At 43.2% G+C, this 21,065-nt stretch overlaps 1 protein-coding gene across 3 annotated transcripts in view; it reads left to right on the top strand.

The window, feature by feature from the left end:
* Window positions 1-4,817: 4,817 nt before the first annotated feature.
* The window catches only part of LOC149435972 (uncharacterized), a 67,512-nt gene continuing 51,264 nt past the window's right edge, over window positions 4,818-21,065 (top strand). For all 3 annotated transcript variants that reach the window (XM_089662211.1, XM_089662210.1, XM_089662209.1), the window contains exons 1-4: window positions 4,818-5,243; window positions 7,038-7,145; window positions 10,237-10,305; window positions 19,787-19,885. In XM_089662211.1, the coding sequence (XP_089518337.1) occupies window positions 4,844-5,243; window positions 7,038-7,145; window positions 10,237-10,305; window positions 19,787-19,885 (676 nt within the window). In that variant the 5' untranslated portion in view covers window positions 4,818-4,843. The remainder of the gene's footprint in view (window positions 5,244-7,037; window positions 7,146-10,236; window positions 10,306-19,786; window positions 19,886-21,065) is intronic.

Below are 21,065 nucleotides of genomic sequence, written 5' to 3'. Positions count from 1 at the left end.
GGGGGAAAGTGTCCGGACAGGAAGGGGGGGAAGTGTCCGGACTGGAAGGGGGGGAAAGTGTCCGGACAGGAAGTGGTTAAAGAGACAGTGTTCCATTTATTTGTTGCTGGACTGAGCAAAAGTGTTGTGCTCAGTCCAGCAACAAATAAATGGAACACTGTCTCTTTAACCACTTGGTGACAGTGAAGATGGGGCGGTCAAAACTCAAAATAGAAGCAAGGATTGCTGAAATGAGAGAGATGTGAGCAGGGGCGGACTGACAACTCATGGGGTCCCCGGGCAATTGGGGATCATGGGGCCCCTGTGTCCTTGCCCAAACTCAAAAAAGCCTATGAAAAAGGTACCAGGGACATCTCATGGGACCCCCTACTGACCCCGGGCCCTTGGGAAGTGCCCGAGTTTCCAAATGGTCAGTCCGCCCCTGGATATGAGAGAGATAGAGCCCTGTGGCTGGAGGCTTTGTTATCGCCAGGACCAGCCCCATACATGTTGGAACAGAGTTTGCCACAGTGGGAAATGGTGACTGCTGCTGCTCCTGGCAACACTGGTGAAGGGAGACCAGCTATTAACCACTTGCCCTCCAGAGGATTTACCCCCAGCGTTACGGCGCTGTGTTACTTTGACAATTGCGCAGTCATGAAATTAAATTTACTTTTTTCTTCCCCCACAAATAGAGCTTTTTTTGGTGGTATTTGATCACCTGTGTGGCTTTTATTTTTTGCGCTATAAACAAAAAAAGACCAACCATTTTGAGAAAAAAAACAATATTTTTGACTTTGCTATTAAACATGTCCAGTAAAAAAAAAAAAAAAAAAAAAAAAATTGTCATTAATTTCGGCCTGTGTCTTTGCTAAAAAATAAATTAATTGGTTTACGTGAAAGTTATAACGTTTACAAATGACGGTATATATACTGGAATTTATTTTTTGTTAATTTTTACTACTTATAGCGGCGATCAGCAACTTATAGCGGGACTGCGGCGGACATTCTGACACTGGGGGGGAATTGACTTGGTGTCACTGACATCCCCAGTGACACCAATACAGTGATCAGTGCTACAAAAAAAAGCACTGACACTGTACTAATGACACTGGGTAGGAAGGGGTTAACATTTGAAGGCAATGAAAGGGTTAACTGTGTGCTGGGAGAGTTTTACTGGGGGGAGGGGTGTGCTTCAATGTAAGCACACTGATCGAGATGGCTGTGGTCAGGCCAAGCTGTCCAGCAAAACTGACAGATGGGGTGATCAAAGGGTTAACTGTGTGCTGGGAGTGTTTTACTTGGGGGTGGGGTGTTCTTCACTGTAATAACACTGCTGTGGATGGCTGTGCTGTGCCCAAGCTGACAGGGAGGAGGACTGTTAGTAAACAAAACAGTCCTCCTCTCCATCAGTGATCGTCAGAAATCACCAGGCACCAGCAAGTAATTACCGGCCGGGGCCTAGTGATTGACAGCCGCAAATGGCGTCACAGATAGGGCGCACACCCCTACCCGGAAATGCAAAACCATGTGTATATATATGTGATTTTGCGCACCCGTGCCGCCCTGTAGCATTATTTCTGCTATAGGGCGGACAAAGAGGTTAAGGACCTCCTGTCTGCCAGGGTGGAGGCCAGAACCATGGTTGGGAATCTCCAAAAAGGCCTACACACCTGTGTAATCAGTGTGCTGGCTGTTCACAAACCCTGAACCCAGGACTGGAGATTTCATCCTATCCGGCTCTCTTAGAAATCTCCAGGCTCCAGGTCCCAACATGGACTTTAGGAAACAATGAGGAAACTGAAAAGCCAGTTTCCTCTACATTAGGCAAACCCCCTGGAGCCCCTCAACCTGCCTGGATTAGAATCCTGGGTTATAATCCTCATTTAGACCCTGGCAGGGTACCGCACTGCCACAACACTTAAAGTGTTAATTTAACCCAGAACCCTGCATTCACTATATCTGGTCTCCCCGGACCCCGCATTCACTATATCCGCTCTCCCCGGACCCTGCATTCACTATATCCGGTCTCCCCGGACCCTGCATTCACTATATCCGCTCTCCCCGGACCCTGCATTCACTATATCCGGTCTCCCCAGACCCTGCATTCACTATATCCGGTCTCCCCACACCCTGCATTCACTATATTCGGTCTCCCCGGACCCCGCATTCACTATATCCGCTCTCCCTGGACCCTGCATTCACTATATCCGCTCTCCCCGGACCCTGCATTCACTATATCCGCTCTCCCCGGACCCCGCATTCACTATATCCGCTCTCCCCGGACCCTGCATTCACTATATCCGCTCTCCCCGGACCCCACATTCACTATATCCGGTCTCCCCGGACCCTGCATTCACTATATCCGCTCTCCCCACACCCTGCATTCACTATATCCGCTCTCCCTGGACCCCGCATTCACTATATCCGCTCTCCCTGGACCCCGCATTCACTATATCCGCTCTCCCTGGACCCTGCATTCACTATATCCGCTCTCCCCGGACCCTGCATTCACTATATCCGCTCTGCCCGGACCCTACATTCACTATATCTGGTCTCCCCGGACCCTGCATTCACTATATCTGCTCTCCCCGGACCCCGCATTCACTATATCTGCTCTCCCCGGACCCCGCATTCACTATATCCGCTCTCCCCGGACCCTGCATTCACTATATCCGCTCTCCCCGGACCCCTCATTCACTATATCCGGTCTCCCCGGACCCTGCATTCACTATATCCGGTCTCCCCGAACCCTGCATTCACTATATCCGCTCTCCCTGGACCCTGCATTCACTATATCTGGTCTCCCCACACCCTGCATTCACTATATCCGCTCTCCCTGGACCCCGCATTCCCTATATCCGCTCTCCCTGGACCCCGCATTCCCTATATCCGCTCTCCCTGGACCCCGCATTCACTATATCCGCTCTCCCTGGATCCCGCATTCACTATATCCGCTCTCCCCGGACCCTGCATTCACTATATCCGGTCTCGCCGAACCCTGCATTCACTATATCCGCTCTCCCTGGACCCTGCATTCACTATATCTGGTCTCCCCACACCCTGCATTCACTATATCCGCTCTCCCTGGACCCCGCATTCACTATATCTGCTCTCCCTGGACCCCGCATTCCCTATATCCGCTCTCCCTGGATCCCGCATTCACTATATCCGCTCTCCCCGGACCCTGCATTCACTATATCCGCTCTCCCTGGACCCTGCATTCACTATATTTAGTCTCCCTGGACCCTGCATTCACTATATCTGGTCACCCCTGACCCTGCATTCACTATATCCGCTCTCCCCGGACCCCGCATTCACTATATCAGGTCTCCCCGGACCCCGTATTCACTATATCCGGTCTCCCCGGACCCTGCATTCACTATATCCGCTCTCCCTGGACCCTGCATTCACTATATTTAGTCTCCCTGGACCCTGCATTCACTATATCTGGTCACCCCTGACCCTGCATTCACTATATCCGCTCTCCCCGGACCCCGCATTCACTATATCAGGTCTCCCCGGACCCCGTATTCACTATATCCGGTCTCCCCGGACCCTGCATTCACTATATCCGCTCTCACCGTACCCCGCATTCACTATATTTAGTCTCCCTGGACCCTGCATTCACTATATCCGGTCTCCCCTGACCAGAAGCACATTTGTCAGGTCAGGCACTGATGTCGGGGGAGGAGGCCTGGCTCGCAGTCTCCGCTCTAATTCATCCCAAAGGTGTTCTATGGGGTTGAGGTCAGGACTCTGTGCAGGCCAGTCAAGTTCCTCCACCACAAACTGGCTCCTCCATGTCTTTATGGACCTTGCTTTGTGCACTGGTGTGCAGTCATGTTGGAACAGGAAGGGGCCATCCCCAAACTCTTCCTACAAAGTTGGGAGCATGAAATTGTCCAAAATGTCTGGTATGCTGACACCTTAAGAGTTCCCTTCACTGGAACTAGGGGGCCAAGCCCAACCTCTGAAAAACAATCCCACACCATAATCCCCCCTCCACCAAACTTTACACTTGGCACAATGCAGTCAGGCAAGTACCGTTCTCCTGGCATCTGCCAAACCCAGACACGTCCATCGGATTGCCAGACAGAGAAGTGTGATTGGTCACTCCAGAGAACACGCCTCCACTGCTCTAGACTCCAGTGGCCATGTGCTTTACACCACGGCATCTGACGCTTTGCATTGCACTTGGTGATGTAAGGCTTGGATGCAGCTGCTCGGCCATGGAAACCCATTCCATGAACCTCTCTACACACTGTTGTTGGGCTCATCTGAAGGCCACACCAAGTTTGGAGGTCTTTAGCTATTGACTCTGCAGACAGTTGGTGACTTCTGCGCACTGTGCGCTTCAGCATGCTCTGACCCCGCTCTGTCATGTGACGTGGCCTACCACTTGGTGGCTGAGTTGCTGTTGTTCCCAGTTGCTTCCACTTTGTTATAATCCCACAAACAGTTGAGCGTGGAATATTTAGTAGCCAGGAAAGGAAACCTTTCTAGCAATACGCAAACTGAGCATGTGCAGAGTGACTCCGCACAATATGTCCTATCAGGGGATAATAGAGGGACACTGGAAGAAGGGGAGGATCAGAGAAGACAGGATCAAACGGCCTTTTTACACAATGCAGAGTATTAACCCCTTAGGTTCCACAGTGATATAACAAGCATGCTTTCCTGCATCTACAGACTGATTGTACTGTTGTGGGTTCAGGAACACTTTACCTCTTTATTGCTGAGTAAGAGGCTGATATTTTGCACTTAATGATGTATTAATGATTACACAGCTGCATTACTTTGTGTCTTTTATATCTATCTGGAGTTCAGATTAAGAATTCTGTGATACACAGCGCTTCAAGATATGATACACCCTCTAGTTCAGGTTTACATCTACTTTAGTCTACATATAGTTGGCTTCTGTCTGACATACAATGATGTCTTCTGTAATTGCCTTTTAATTTGTTCTCCAGGTGATGCAGATTCATCGAGGACTGTGTATGGCCGCTACGGGTCCGATCTTCACCTTCCACTGGTGCAATTATGCGAGGAACCGATTATTGATGTTCATACCGGAGAAACTCATATCGGCAACTACCATGATCATGTACTACAGGGTTTTAGGAAATATAAGGAGCGCCTGCAGTATGACCGTAAGACCTGCACATTCATAATTAAGAGTTTCTCAAAGGAGGACGCTCATAATTTCACATTCACTAACTTTAAGCGGACAGTTTCGGAGGATTTCAAAGTCCTCATCCCTGGTAAGTTTTACTGTACATAAACAATTTTAGGATTTGGAGCTGAAATGAGGGCACATTGTATATGTAATCTCAGGATATATATTTTAAATACCTAAAAATAAAATAAATGTAAAAAAATAAATAATCATTTAAAAAATGTATATATACACTATATTGCCAAAAGTATTGTCCCCGCCCTCCCAATCATGTGATTCAGGTGTTCCAATCCCCTCCCAATCATGTGATTCAGGTGTTCCAATCCCCTCCCAATCATGTGATTCAGGTGTTCCAATCCCCTCCATGGACACAGGTGTATACAATCAAGCCCCTAGGCATGCAGACGGCTTCTACAAACATTGGTGAAAGAATGGGTCGCTCTCAGGAGCTCAGTGACTCCAAGCGTGGTCCCGTGATAGGTGGTCACCTGTGCAATAAGTCCATCCATGACATTTCCTGGCTACTGAATATTCCACGCTCAACTGATAGTGGGATTATAACAAAGTGGAAGTAACTGGGAACAACAGCAACTCAGCCACCAAGTGGTAGGCCACGTCACATGACAGAGCGGGGTCAGCGCATGCTGAAGCGCACAGTGCACAGAAGTCGCCAACTGTCTGCAGAGTCAATAGCTAAAGACCTCCAAACTTGGTGTGGCCTTCAGATGAGCCCAACAACAGTGCGTAGAGAGCTTCATGGAATGGGTTTCCATGGCCGAGCAGCTGCATCCAAGCCTTACATCACCAAATGCAATGCAAAGCGTTGGATGCTGTGGTGTAAAGCACGCCACCACTGGAGTCTAGAGCAGTGGAGATGTGTTCTCTGGAGTGACCAATCATGCTTCTCTGTCTGGCAATCCGATGGATGTGTCTGGGTTTGGCTGTTGCCAGGAGAACAGTACTTGCCTGACTGCATTGTGCCAAGTGTAACGTTTGGTGGAGGGGGGATTGTGGTGTGGGGTTGTTTTTCAGAAGTTGGGCTTGGCCCCCTAGTTCCAGTGAAGGGAACTCTTAAGGTGTCAGCATACCAGACATTTTGGTCAATTTCATGCTCCCAACTTTGTGGGAAGAGTTTGAGGATGGCCCCTTCCTGTTCCAACATGACTGTCCACCAGTGCACAAAGCAAGGTCCATAAAGACATGGAGAAGCTAGTTTGGGGTGGAGGAACTTGACCGGCCTGCACAGAGTCCTGACCTCAACCCCATAGAACACCTTTGGGATGAATTAGAGCGAAACTGCGAGCCAGGCCTCCTCCCCCGACATCAGTGCCTGACCTGACAAATGTGCTTCTGGAAGAATGGTCCAACCTTCCCATAGACACCCTCCTAAACCTTGTGGATGGTCTTCCCAGAAGAGTTGAAGCTGTTATAGCTGCAAAGGGCGGGGCCAACGCAATATTGAACCCTTTGGACCAAGACTGAGATGCCATTAAAGTTCATGTGCGTGGAAAGGCCGGCCGACCAATACTTTTGGCAGGTATAGTGTATGTTTTGAACCACGTCCAATTCTCATGACATGTGAACCAAGGTTTTTCTATGGAGCCAGTTCACCAGTGTGATTTCAAAAAGAGTCCAGAACAATTTTCAGCCCGGTTCAGGTACGATTTCCATTGTGACACACTTTACCAATTCGCTCCTGAACCGCTGAACGAAGTCATACCGGAAGGGGCTTGAAATCGCACTGCAAACTGGCCCCGCACATACGTGTACCAAGGCTCAAAAAAAATCCGTTACCATTCACCACCAAATGAAATTCCAATTTGCCCTGAAAATAAAAAGTCGTTGCGATGATTAAAGCATGTGACTTTCTTTCACCTAGCTGTTACAGTCACTTCTGAGGAATACATCTCTAATGAATGTACCTCGGGGCTCCTCGCTCTTGGCTTCTCACTGGATCCGATTATCTGCCTTGGATTCATCATCTTGGGTGAGTTTGGTCAATCACGCTTTAATCACTTCAACTCTTGTATGGTAAGTACGGTTATCTCCAGCCGTATAAGAACGACCACCGTGAGACAACACCGCCGTGCGCAGTGACGTCACCTCCTGGCTCTGCCCAACGCGTTCCGTCACTTGACATCCTCTGGGAGTGGAAGCGATTCATTCATTTATCTGATTGTACTAATCCCTTTGATCATTAATAATATTGTTTTATACATTTTATATGTGATGAGAAGGAAAATTAGTCACATATTATATTGTATGTGAGTCAGAGGCATACGTAGGGTTTGTTATACGTACATCAGTTTTTTCCACATTTTTAATATAGGGGGATGTTTTTAATATATACTTTATCTTTTGAGTTATGGATTAGGTACTGTAGATATTAGTGTGCAGCGCTGTTCTATACGCACAGATTATTTTTAATTAATGGGATTTCTATTAGGAACGGCAGCTACCTGTTTAGTTTTGTTGGGGGGGGGTTTCGGTTTTTCTATGTAGGAGTCCATATAAAAACAAATAAAAATGACAAAAAAATAAATATAAATGGAAAAAAATAGATTAAAAAAAATGCATCAGAAAAATATGAGTTAAGGGGAAGAAGGAGTTAATTAAGGTTGATTAAAGCAGAATTCTGGTCTTTTTTTTTTTAATTAATTTAATTTATTAATTTTTTTATACCATGCAGTGGGCATACTCACTCATAAGTGGGAATAAGTAGGGTTTGTTCTATGTACATCATTTTATTTTACAGTATGTACATCACTTTTTAAATATAGGCAGACATTTTTAATATATATTTTGTCTTTTGAGTTATGGATTAGGTACTGGATATATTAGTGTGCAGCGCTGTTCTGCATGCACAGATTATTTTTAATTAATGGGATTTCCATTAAGAATGGCAGCAACCTGTGTTTTTTTTTTCTGTGAGTGGTGCAGGGGTCCATATTGTATAAAAACAAATGAAAATGACAAAAAAGAAATTAAATGGAAAAAATAGATTTAAAAAATGCATCAGAAAATATAAGCTGAAGGGGTTAATTAAGGTTGATTAAAGCAGAGCTCTGGTCATTTTTTTTATTTTTTTATACCATGCAGTGGGCATACTCACCCATAAGTGGGCATAAGTAGGGTTTGTTCTATGTACATCAGTTTTTTTTATGTACATCACATTTTAAATCTAGGGGGACGTTTTTAATATATTTTATCTTTTGAGTTATGGATTAGCTACTGGATATATTAGTGTGCAGCGCTGTTCTGTTTATGCATAGATTATTTTTAATTAATGGGATTTCCATTAGGAATGGTAGCTACCTGTGTTTTTTTTCTTCTGTGAGTGGTGCAGGGGTCCATATTATTATATAAAAACAAATGAAAATGACAAAAAATAAATATAAATGGAAAAAAATAGATAAAAAAATGCATCAGAAAAATAAAGGCTAAGGGGAAGAAGGGGTTAATTAAGGTTGATTAACCTCCCTGGTGGTATTCCCGAGTGTAGCTCGGGGTAAAGTTTCAGTACCAAAAGCGGTAACCCCGAGCTACACTCGGGCTTACCATGCAGCATTGCATAGGGAGTCCCTGCAGCGCTTACCTTGTCCTTCGCTCCCGCGATGTGTCCCCTGCAGAGTCCCCGGCCATCTCCTCCGGCCGATGCCGGCATCCGGCTTCCGTGTTCTGGTCCCTGTGACGTCGGGACGTACGGGCGCCGGAACCGGCAGCAAATTTGAAATTTTTTAAAAAAATTCATTTTTTTAAAAATGATTATTACATAGTAAAACATTGCTGTTTCAACCCATTTCACATACATTTTGTCCCGAGTGCTTTGTCCGGCGCCCTGCCTGCATTTTTACTGTTCTTTCTGCCTGGAAACTGAGAAACGTCCATGGCGTCCAAAAAGCGTCCCTTTAGGTCAAAAGCGGTTTTAGACCGGCTAGAGAACAGCGATAGTAAATCAGAACCACTTGCAGAATTGAGTGATAATGATTCGTGGGGGAAATTCCTCATCAGACACTGAAAACGATTCTGTGACTTTGCTCAGCGATGTGCGAACTTGGCGCTCTATTTCACATTTCAGTGTTTTTGGTTTGATTATATTATTGAATTACATTTATTATTATATTATTATTATATTTTTATGATTATTTATTAAATTATAATTTATGATTTCGTGTTTCAAGTTTTATCCTCCCCGGGATGTTTACTAGACTCTTGTTCAGACAGATTTCAGTGAGTTATTCCTAAGAATTACAGCCTACAATAAAAAAAAACTACATATTTCCATGCAAAAAAATGTACCGCTTTCAGCACCAAAAATCTGAAATAATCAGACCGCCAGGGAGGTTAAAGCAGAACTCGTCATTTTTTTAATTTATTTTTTTGTATACTATGCAGTGGGCATACTTACCTGACCCACCGATCCTCCAGAATTGAGCATACTGATGTCAGGAACAGTCCATTTACAAGACTGCTGGGCCGGTCTTGTAAGCAGGCATTCAGGAGGTGGCAATATTGCCTCCTAAATACCTGGAAGCACTCTACTCCCTTTAAAAAAAAAAAGCCATCCACCTTTTCCGAGGGTGATCATAGCTGCCACACATGTGAACCCAGCCTTAATAAGCTGCTCCCCCAAGTGAACAGCCCAAGAATATGAAATATCGTTTATGAACGCTTTGTATTCTTCTCTCTGTCAGCAGGTGGCACCCTTCTCTCCATTTCACATTTCTTCCAGTCGCTCCTTACCTCCTCCTAGAGAAAAAACTGCATTTGTCAGATCTTAATAATCCAAGATAAAATCTATACGTGATTAAGTCAGAATAGAGACTCCTTCACTTCTCTACTCCTCCCTCTATGTAGATCCATCGGAGATTTTAATCAGAGACAGAATGCCTGAAAGAAAACAGCTTCTGTCTCTTTAGCTAAGCCACAAGTACTCTGGGAATCCTTTGTCATATAAAACAGTACTTTAAAACTTGAATAAATAATAATTATGTCAATTAAAACAAAATTAAATTGACTCAACATCATTATAGTTTTAGGTATTGTACTAACCTGTAACCTGCTTTCCTGTATTTCAGCTGACAGATTGATGAATGGTGGTAAGATTGTCTCTTGCATACATGAGGGGGCTATCATCTCTTTTCTGGGTAAGAGGAACATTATACTTCTTTTTTTTTTTTAGGACTACTTTTGCATTTCAACTTTTTTCGTGCTTCATTTTGAAAATCAAAAACCCTCCCTCCCCCTTAAGCTCTGTACACACAATGAGAATATCAGATGAATTGTCCTTTTTTTTTGTTTGTTTTTTTGTTTTTGCATGCTGGTCTCCATATTGAAAATGAATATTTTAACAAAGTTATGAAAATTCTTGTATGATAAAAAATTGGAAGTGATGTAATGTCTTATATTTTTAGATAAAAACTGTACTAATTAAATGAAAATTGTACGATCTTGCAAACATTTTTGTGCTTGTCCCTTCGAGTCATTTTGGAAACTGTGTACGAATGATCAGATTATTGTACTACCGCTTTGAAAGCTGTATTTTCCGTACAATTTTCTGATCGTGTGCACTAAGCTTAAATCCTAAAATTTAATTTGTGAACAATTGACTCCTAGAGCTTTTCTTACCCTTCCCCCATATCTTTTTTTTTATGCCATGTTTCACAGTTGTTCCAAAAGTCCTACTATATCCATGGGTATACTGATTCACGTAATTACAGGGGGGGCAAAAAAGTATTTAGTCCGCCACCAATTGTGCAAGTTCTCCCACTTACAAAGATGAGAGAGGCCTGTAATTGGCATCATAGGTAGACCTCAACTATGAGAGACAAAATGAGAAAACAAATCCAGACAATCACATTGGCTGATCTGGAAAGAATTTATTTACAAATTATGGTGGAAAATAAGTATTTGGACACCTACAAACAAGCAAGATTTCTGGCTCTCACAGATCTGTACCTTCTTCTTTAAGAGGCTCCTCTGTCCTGCACTCATTACCTGTATCAATGGCACCTGTTTGAACTTGTTATCAGTATAAAAGACACCTGTCCACAACCTCAAACAGTCACACTCCAAACTCCACTATGGTGAAGACCAAAGAGCTGTCGAAGGACACCAGAAACAAAATTGTAGACCTGCACCAGGCTGGGAAGACTGAATCTGCAATAGGCAAGCAGCTTGGTGTGAACAAATCAACTGTGGGAGCAATAATTAGAAAATGGAAGACATACAAGACCACTGATAATCTCCCTCGATCTGGGGCTCCACGCAAGATCTCACCCCGTGGGGTCAAAATGATCACAAGAACGGTGAGCAAAAATCCCAGGCCACACGGGGGGACCTAGTGAATGACCTGCAGAGAGCTGGGACCAACGTAACAAAGGCTACCATCAGTAACACACTACGCCGCCAGGGACTCAGATCCTGCAGTGCCAGACGTGTCCCCCTGCTTAAGCCAGTACATGTCCGGGGCCCGTCTGAAGTTTGCTAGAGAGCATTTGGATGATCCAGAAGAGGATTGGGAGAACGGCATATGATCAGATGAAACCAAAATAGAACTGTTTGGTAGAAACACAACTCGTCGTGTTTGGAGGAGAGAGAATGCTGAGTTGCATCCAAAGAACACCATACCTACTGTGAAGCATGGGGGTGGCAACATCATGCTTTGGGGCTGTTTCTCTGCAAAGGGACCAGGATGACTGATCCATGTACAGCACAGAATGAATGGGGCCATGTATCGTGAGATTTTGAGTGCAAACCTCCTTCCATCAGCAAGGGCATTGAAGATGAAACATGGCTGGGTCTTCCAACATGACAATGACCCCAAACATACCACCCAGGCAACGAAGGAGTGGCTCCATAAGAAGCATTTCAAGGTCCTGGAGTGGCCTAGCCAGTCTCCAGATCTCAACCCCATAGAAAACCTTTGGAGGGAGTTGAAAGTCCGTGTTGCCCAGCGACAGCCCCAAAACATCACTGCTCTAGAGGAGATCTGCATGGAGGATGGGCCAACATACCAGCAACAGTGTGTGCCAACCTTGTGAAGACTTACAGGAAACGTCTGACCTCTGTCATTGCCAACAAAGGATACATAACAAAGTATTGACATGAACTTTTCATATTCACCAAATACTTATTTTCCACCATAATTTGCAAATAATTTCTTTCCAGATCAGCCAATGTGTTTGTCTGGATTTGTTTTCTCATTTTGTCTCTCATAGTTGAGGTCTACCTATGATGCCAATCAGGGGCGGAATGACCATTTGGAAACTCGGGCATTGCCCGGGCAATAGGGGATCATGGGGCCCCCGTGTCCTTGCCCAAACTCAAAAAAACCTATGAAAAAGGTACCAGGGGCATCTCATGGGGCCCCCTACTGACCCTGGGCCCTCAAGCAGTGCCCAAGTTTCCAAATGGTCAGTCCCTTGGTGGGGTCCCTCTTCCCATCCATACCAAGCCCTTTGGATCTGGTATGGATTTTAAAGGGAAGCCCCACACCAAAATTAAAAAAAAAAAAAAAAATGGTGTGGGGTTCCCCCCCAAAATCCATACCAGATCCTTATAGATACAGCTGCAAGTGAAGGGTCACTTTAAGTCCTCACGCACACGGGACATTTTTACAGCGGCTGTTTTTGGCTTTTGATGTTTTTTTCTACAGCCAGTAACCCCCCAGCAAGTTATCCTATGTGTCCATGCACACAGACTGGAATCAATGTTTTTTTGCTGGAAAAAAAAAAACAGAACTAGTGGGCTTCTAGAAGAGTTTTTTTAGCTGTAAAAACACGGCAAACTGCCGTTTTTGTACTTTTTTGAACCTCCCCCCAAAAAATTTTGGGGGGTAAAAATAATGTTAAACGCTATAAATGAAAATGTGGGAAAATACAGCTAAATGCCACCAAACACTAATGCAAAAACACTAAAAAAAAAGCTGAAAAACTCATTTTTTAAGGTGACTTTACACAGCTAATATTACCAGCTTTATAAAAACATCCCGTGTGCATGAGGGCTAAAAGGCTATGTCCTCACGCACACGGGACATTTTTACAGCGGCTGTTTTTGGCTTTTGACATTTTTATCTACATCCAGTAAACCCCCCAGCATGTTATCCTAGTTGTCCATACACACACAGACTGAAATCAACGTTTTTTTAGCTTGAAAAAAAATCCGAGAACTAGTGGGCTGCTAGAGGAGTTTTATAGCTGTAAAAAGGCTCTAATGCTGAAAAACGCAGAAAAATGGCGTGGCGCAGACCGGTGTTTTTGGATTTTTTTTTTACCAAAAAAAGCTAAGAAAAACCCAGAAAGCGGTAAAACACCGTCCATGCACACGTAGACTGTAATCAACTTTTTTTTGGCTGGAATAAAAACCCAGAACTAGTGGGCTTCTAGAGGAGTTTTTTAGCTGTAAAAATGCTCTAATGCTGAAAAACGCAGTAAAACGCCGCAAACCTGCATATTTGGACTTTTTTTACCCCCCAAAAAAAAAAAACGCAGTAAAATGCCATCCATGCACGCATTGACTGGCTGGGATGTGTTTTGGCTGGAAAAAAACCCCAGGACTGGTGGGTTTCTAGAGGAGTTTTTTAGCTGTAAAAACGCTCAAACGCAGAAAAACGCCACAAACCTACATTTTTGGACATTTTGTTTAACCAAAAAAAACGCTGAATTACCCAAAAAGCAGTAAAACACCATCCATGCAAACATACAGTGTAATCAATGTTTTTTGGCTGAAAAAAAACAGGACTAGTGGGCTTCTAGAGGAGTTTTTTAGCTGTAAAAACGCTCTAATGCTGAAAAACGCAGTAAAACACAGCAAACTGGCATTTTTGGCCTTTTTTTTTTTACAAAAAATACTCTGAATTACCCAAAAAGCGAGAAAACACCGTCCATGCACACGTAGACTATAATCGACATTTTTTTGGCTGGAGTAAAAACCCAGAACTAGTGGGTTTCTAGAATTTTTTAGCTGTAAAAATGCTCTTACACTGAAAAACGCAGTAAAATGCCACAAAGCGGCATTTTTGGATGTTTTTTTTTTTACCAAGAAAAAATTATTTTGGTAAAAAAAAAAACCCACAAATACGGTAAACCGCCATCCATGCACTCATAGACTAATCAAAGTTTTTTGGCTGGAAAAAAAACCCAGGACTAGTGGATTTCTAGAGCAGTTTTTAGCTGTAAAAATGCTCTAACGCTGAAAAAAATAGTAAAACGCCGCAAACCGGCATTTTTGGATGTTTTTTTTACCAAAAAAAACCTAAATAACCCAAAAAACAGTAAAAGAAAAAAAAAACGCAACCGCTGTAAAACACCGTCCATGCACACATAGACTGTAATCAAAGTTTTTTGGCTGGAATAAAAAGCCAGCACTAATGGTGAATGGTGGAGTTTTTTTAGCTGTACAAATGCTCTAAACGCAGTAAAATGCCGCAAACCGGCGATTTGGACGTCTTTTAGACCAAAAAAATGCTAAAAACCGCAAACACAGTAAAACGCCGTCCATGCACACAAAGACTGTAATCAACGTTTTTTTGACTGGAAAAAAAACCCTGAACTAGCATGTTTCTAGAGGGGTTTTTTACCTATAAAAATGTTCTAATACTAAAAATGCCACAAACTGGCGTGTTTGGATTATTTTTTTGTTGTAAAAAGAACACTAAAAACTGCAAACGTGGTAAAACACCACTAATTGCAGCAAAATGCCGTTAATGCATAGGCGCTAAAAAAAGATGAAATATTCAAATTTTTTAACGTGACTTTACACAGCTAACGTTACCAGCGTTATCAAAATGTCCCGTGTGGGTGAGGACTTATGCAGGCCATAGACGGGTCAAAATCCGGCCGTTAACCACTTGAGCTCCTGAGGATTTACCCCCCTTAATGACCACGCCTTTTTTTGCTGTTTGGCGCTGCACTAATTCAAATGATAATTGCGCGGTCGTGCAATGTTGCACCCAAACGAAATTTACGTCCTTTTTTTCACACAAATAGAGCTTTCTTTTGGTGGTATTTGATCACCTGTGCGCTTTTTATTTTTTGCGCTATAATCAAAAAAATTACGAAAATTTTGAAAAAAAAAACAATATTTTCTACTTTCAGCTATAAAAAATATATCGTAAACTCAAAGTTAGTCATAAATTTAAGCCAAAATGTATTCTGCTACATGTTTTTGGTAACAAAAAAATCCTGTGCATTAGCGGGCAAACTGGCGCTATCTAGGAGGGGCACTAACACTATCGGAAGTCGCCAGTGACACTAATACAGTGATCAGTAAAAATCTGTTCACTGTAATCAATGACACTGGTGACAGGGCAGTGAAGGGGTTAACTGGGGGGGGGAGGGGGGCGATCAAGGGGTTAAATGGGATTTCTGGTGCACTAGCGGGCAAACTGGCGCTATCTGGGAGGGGCGCTAACACTATCGGAAGTCGCCAGTGACACTGATACAAAATTGGTTCACTGATCAGTGACACTGGTGACAGGGCAGTGAAGGGGTTAACTGGGGGGGGGGGGCGATCATGGGGTTAAATGGGACTACTGGTGTATTAGCGGGCAAACTGGCGCTATCTGGGAGGGGAGCTAACTCTATCGGAAGTCGCCAGCGACACTGATCAGTAAAAATTACTTCACTGATCAGTGGCACTGGTGACAGGGCAGTGAAGGGGTCAACTGGGGGGGGGGGGCGATCAGGGGGTTAAATGTGACCTAGAGTGTTCTGTCAGTGTGTAGTGTTTTACTCACTGTTTGGATGTCTTCTTCTCTGTCTGGAACGGAATGTGTCCAGGCAGAGAAGAATGACATCATATCCTGCCCTGTGTAACTGTCAACACAGGACAGGATAGGACAGGGACCGATCACGTGATTTCAGCCAGAAATCACTGGCTGAAATCTAATGATTAATCCCTCCTGGATCGAATCGTATCACCCGCGGGTCGGCAGGAGCGTGCGCGCCCCCTACCCGCGAATGTGTCGGGAGCGTGGAGCACGTTTTAAAACGTGCTTTTGCGCTCCACTGCCGCCCTGCACACGTATATACACAGTGGCAGGGCGGCAAGCGGTTAAAAAAAAAATTGGTCGTTCGATCGGCCGCTGTTACCACCAACGGTAAAAAAAATGGCCCGATTTTCGTCCCGTCTACGGCCGGCATTTAATTACTTCTGTCCCTGCAGAGAGCTCCACTATTATATTTGACATGAAAAAGTCTTGCGGTTGCAACAATGTATCTATTTGTATCCATTTCGGAGAAAGATGTTTTTATTTGGATACAAATGGATACAATGTTGTAACCGCAAGACTTTTTCATGTCAAATATAATAGCGGAATGGAATTCGTCTTCTTGTTCTTCTTCTTTCTTCTTGCAGGTCACAACTCATGTGCAGATTTTTTATTGGTAAAAAGATCGGCCGATTTGCCCATCATTGCCAGGAAAATCGGCCAATTTTTTTCCAACTTCACCGATTAAAAAAAATGTGCCAAAACCCCGAAAAACGGCTGACTAACGGTGCAAAAATCGGCCGATTTTCAACCCGTCTATGGCCTGCATAAGGCTCCACGCACACGGGGTATTTTAATAATGCTAGTAGTGTTAGCTGTGTAAAGTCACGTTAAAAAACACACTTTGTTTAGGGGGTTTTACCCAAAAAAAGTCCAAAAACGCCAGATTGACACATTTTTATGTTTTTCAGCGTTAGAGCGTTTTTACATCTAAAAGCTCATCTAGAAATCCACTAGTTCAGGGTTTTTTTCAGCAAAAAAAAGGGTTGATTACAGTCTATGTGTGCATGAATGGCGAGTTACCACATTTGCGTTTAGTGTTTTTTTTTGGTCAAAAAAATGCAAAAACTCCGGTTTGTGGCGTTTTACTGTGTTTTTCAGCGTTAGAGCATTTTTACAGCTAAACTCCTCTAGAAACTCACTAGTCCTGGGTTTTTTTCCAGCCAAAAAACATCCCTGCCAAAAAAAAACATGGATTACAGTCTGTGTGCATGGATGGCTTTTTACTGCATTTGCTTTTTTTAGGTCAAAAAAAGTCCAAAAATACCGGTTTGCGGTTTTACAGCTAAAAAACTCCTCTAGAAACCCACTAGTTCTGGTTTTTTTCCCAGCCAAAAAATGTTGATTACAGTCTGTGCGTGCATGGATGGCGTTTTACCATGTCTGCGTTTTTTTTTAGCTTTTTGTAATTATTTTTTTTGGTCAAAAAAAGTCCAAAAACGCCAGTTTGAGGCATTTTACAGCTAAAAAACTCTTCTAGAAACCCACTAGTTCTGAGTTTGCGTTTAGCTGTTTTTTTTTGGTAAAAAAAAATCCACAAATGCCAGTTTGCGGCGTTTTACTGTGTTTTTCAGGGTTAGAGCATTTTTACAGCTAAAAAACTCCTCCAAGAAACACACTAGTCCTGGGTTTTTTTCCAGCAAAAAAATGTCCCTGGCAAAAAAGTTGATTACAGTCTATATGCATGGATGGCGTATTTGCGTTTTTTTTCCCCCAAAAACTGTCATTTTTGGTCAAAAAGTCCAAACAACGCCAGTTTGCTGTGTTTTACACCTAAAAAAAATAATAGAAACCCACTAGTTCTGGTTTTGTTCCCAGCCAAAAATTGATCACAGTCTGTGCGTGCATGGATGGCGTTTTACCGTGTTTGCGGGGTTTTTTTAGCTTTCTTTTTAATTTTTTTTTTGGTCAAAAAAAGTCCAAAAACGCCAGTTTGCAGCGTTTTACAGCTAACAAACTCCTCTAGCAGCCCACTAGTTCTGTTTTTTTTTCCAGCCAAAAAACGTTGATTCCAGTCTCTGTGTGTATGGACACCTAGGATAACATGCTGGGGGGTTACTGGCTGTAGAAAAAAACACGCCAAAAACAGCCGCTGTAAAAACATCCTCAATCACACGGGATGTTTTGATAACGTTGGTAATATTAGCTGTGTAAAGACATTAAAAACGTGCGTTTTTCAGCTTTTTTTTAGCATTTTTGCATTAGCATTTACCACTGTTTAGCTGCGTTTTCCCACTTTTTCGTTTTTAGCGTTTTTTAACTTTTTTTTTACCACCCATAATTTTTGGGGGTCAAATAAGTCCAAAAATGGCGGTTTGCAGCATTTTGCCGCATTTGTACAGCTAAAAAAACTCCTCTAGAAGCCCACTAGTCCTGGGTTTTATTAACAGCCAGAAAAACATCCCAGCCAGAAAAACATCCTAGCTAGAAAACGTTGATTCCAGTCTGTGTGTGTATGGACACATAGGATAACATGCTAGGGGGCTACTGGCTGTAGAAAAAAACTCCAAAAGCCAAAAACAGCCGCTGTAAAAACATCCCGTGTGCATGAAGATTAATCGTTTTATAGTCACGGTATTTTGTATAATATGTCACGCTAGAATTGGGGCTCATGTACACTGCAGCTGATAAACTCGCGTTTAGGAGCTGTTCAGCGTTTTTTTCAGCAGCCCCTGAACTCTCCCTAATGTTTTCCTATGTGTTCGTGTACACATCGTCGTTTCAAGTCGTTCACAGGAAGTTGAGTTTACAGTTGTTTCTTTGAACGTAGAAAACTTGCATTCATCAGTCGATTTTATCAGAGTTTCAAATGCAAAACACTTGTAAATGCGGCTAAACACAGCAAATCGCGTTTATAAGCGTTTGAAATTTTTTTTAACTCTTCCGGTTCCCAATGCTGTCCAGAGCCTTTTTTCATCATGAAAAATGCATGGGAAGCGTTTTCAAGGTACTCAGATGGACAAAACACTGAACACAGGATGTTCCTACCAAGCTTGTCACACATTGTAATCCCCATTCACACCTCAGACCTCTCCCACCCTTGGAAACACAAGATATGTTAATGACCAATTCACACCTCTGACCTCTCCCGCCCTTGGAAACAAAAGATATGTTAATGACCAATTCACACCTCAGACCTCTCCCACCCTTGGAAACAAAAGATATGTTAATGACCATTCACACCTCAGACCTCCCCCACCCTTGGAAACAAAAGATATGTTAATGACCATTCACACCTCAGATTCCTCATGAAGAACCCCCCTGACCTTAATGACTCCCTCCACCAGGCACCTTTCCCACCCTTGGAAACAAAAGAAATGTTAATGACCATTCACACCTCAGACCTCTCCCACCCTTGGAAACAAAAGATATGTTAATGACCATTCACACCTCTGACCTCTCCCACCCTTGGAAACAAAAGATATGTTAATGACCATTCACACCTCTGACCTCTCCCACCCTTGGAAACAAAAGATATGTTAATGACCATTCACACCTCAGATTCCTCATGAAGAACCCCCCTGACCTTAATGACTCCCTCCACCAGACACCTTTCCCACCCTTGGAAACAAAAGAAATGTTAATGAGCAACTCACACCTCAGCTAATCTCAACACATACTGCTGTCTCTGCTTCTACTCTCTGTATTTCTCTGAAACAGTCTGAAATAGTTCATAATTTACCACTTTTCAGTGTATTCTGGGCATTTGGGAGGTTCTCCTGTGCTTATCTTTAAAAAATGTGCATAAACGCGGCTAAACAGACGTTTTTTAATCTACGTTTTCCAGCAGTCAGTTTCCATCGCTCAGAAGTGTCCCGTGTCCATATTTTTAGATAACATGTTTTTTACCTTTTTAGGTAAAGACTACAGGAGGTGGATGAATTCTGCTTGTATGTCCATTAAATGTGTCTCCCTGCTCTGCCAGGCCATCAGCCTCATCTCACTGGCCTGTTGTGGTAAGTAGACAGAAGTACCATTCATGAGGATGCACAACGTCTTCTGGATTCGTTGAAACCAGGGCAGCTATTAACCATTTCAATACCGGGCAATTGTACCCCCTTCCTGTCCAGGCCATTTTTCAGGTTTCAGCGCTCTCACACTTTGAATGACAATTGCGCGGTCATACAACATTGTACCCAAACTAAAATTTTATCATTTTCTTCACACAACTAGAGCTTTCTTTTCGTGGTATTTAATCACCGCTGGGGATTTTATTTTTTGCTAAATTAACAAAAAAGCACGAAAATTTTGAAAAAAAAAACACGCCTTTCTTTGTTTCTGTTATAAAAGTTTGCAAATAAATAATTGTTCTTCATAAATTTAGGCCGAGATGTATTCTGCTACATGTCTTTGGTGAAAATAACCCAGATTAGGATGTATTATTTAGTTTGTAGGAAAGTTATAGAGTTCACAAACTATGGTATAGATCTGAATATTGATCAATCCTGAAGTACTGACAGCCAATCTAATTTCTTGAGGTCCAAGAATGTCAGAACAGTACAGATATCCCCCAAATGTCAGGACGGTACAGATATCCCCCAAATGTCAGAACAGTACAGATATCCCCCAAATGTCAGAACAGGACAGATATCCCCCAAATGTCAGAACAGGACAGATATCCCCCAAATGTCAGGACAGTACAGATATCCCCCAAATGTCAGAACAGGACAGATATCCCCCAAATGTAAGAACAGTACAGATATCCCCCAAATGTCAGGACAGTACAGATATCCCCCAAATGTCAGAACAGTACAGATATCCCCCCAATGTCAGAACAGTACAGATATCCCCCCAAATGTCAGGACAGTACAGATATCCCCCAAATGTCAGGACAGTACAGATATCCCCCCAAATGTCAGGACAGTACAGATATCCCCCAAATGTCAGGACAGTACAGATATCCCCCAAATGTCAGAACAGTACAGATATCCCCCCAAATGTCAGGACAGTACAGATATCCCCCAAATGTCAGAACAGTACAGATATCCCCCAAATGTCAGAACAGTACAGATATCCCCCAAATGTCAGGACAGTACAGATATCCCCAAAATGTCAGAACAGTACAGATATCCCCCAAATGTCAGAACAGTACAGAAATCCCCCAAATTACCCCTTTTTGCAAAGTAGACAGTCCGA

This window comes from Staurois parvus, unplaced genomic scaffold (assembly GCF_062004578.1).
Source record: "Staurois parvus isolate SC_StPar_1 unplaced genomic scaffold, SC_StPar_1.0 ptg001437l, whole genome shotgun sequence".
Classification (NCBI taxonomy): Eukaryota; Metazoa; Chordata; class Amphibia; order Anura; family Ranidae; genus Staurois; species Staurois parvus.
Note: the sequence above shows the minus strand (reverse complement) of the source record. Positions and strands in the feature narration are given on the sequence as shown.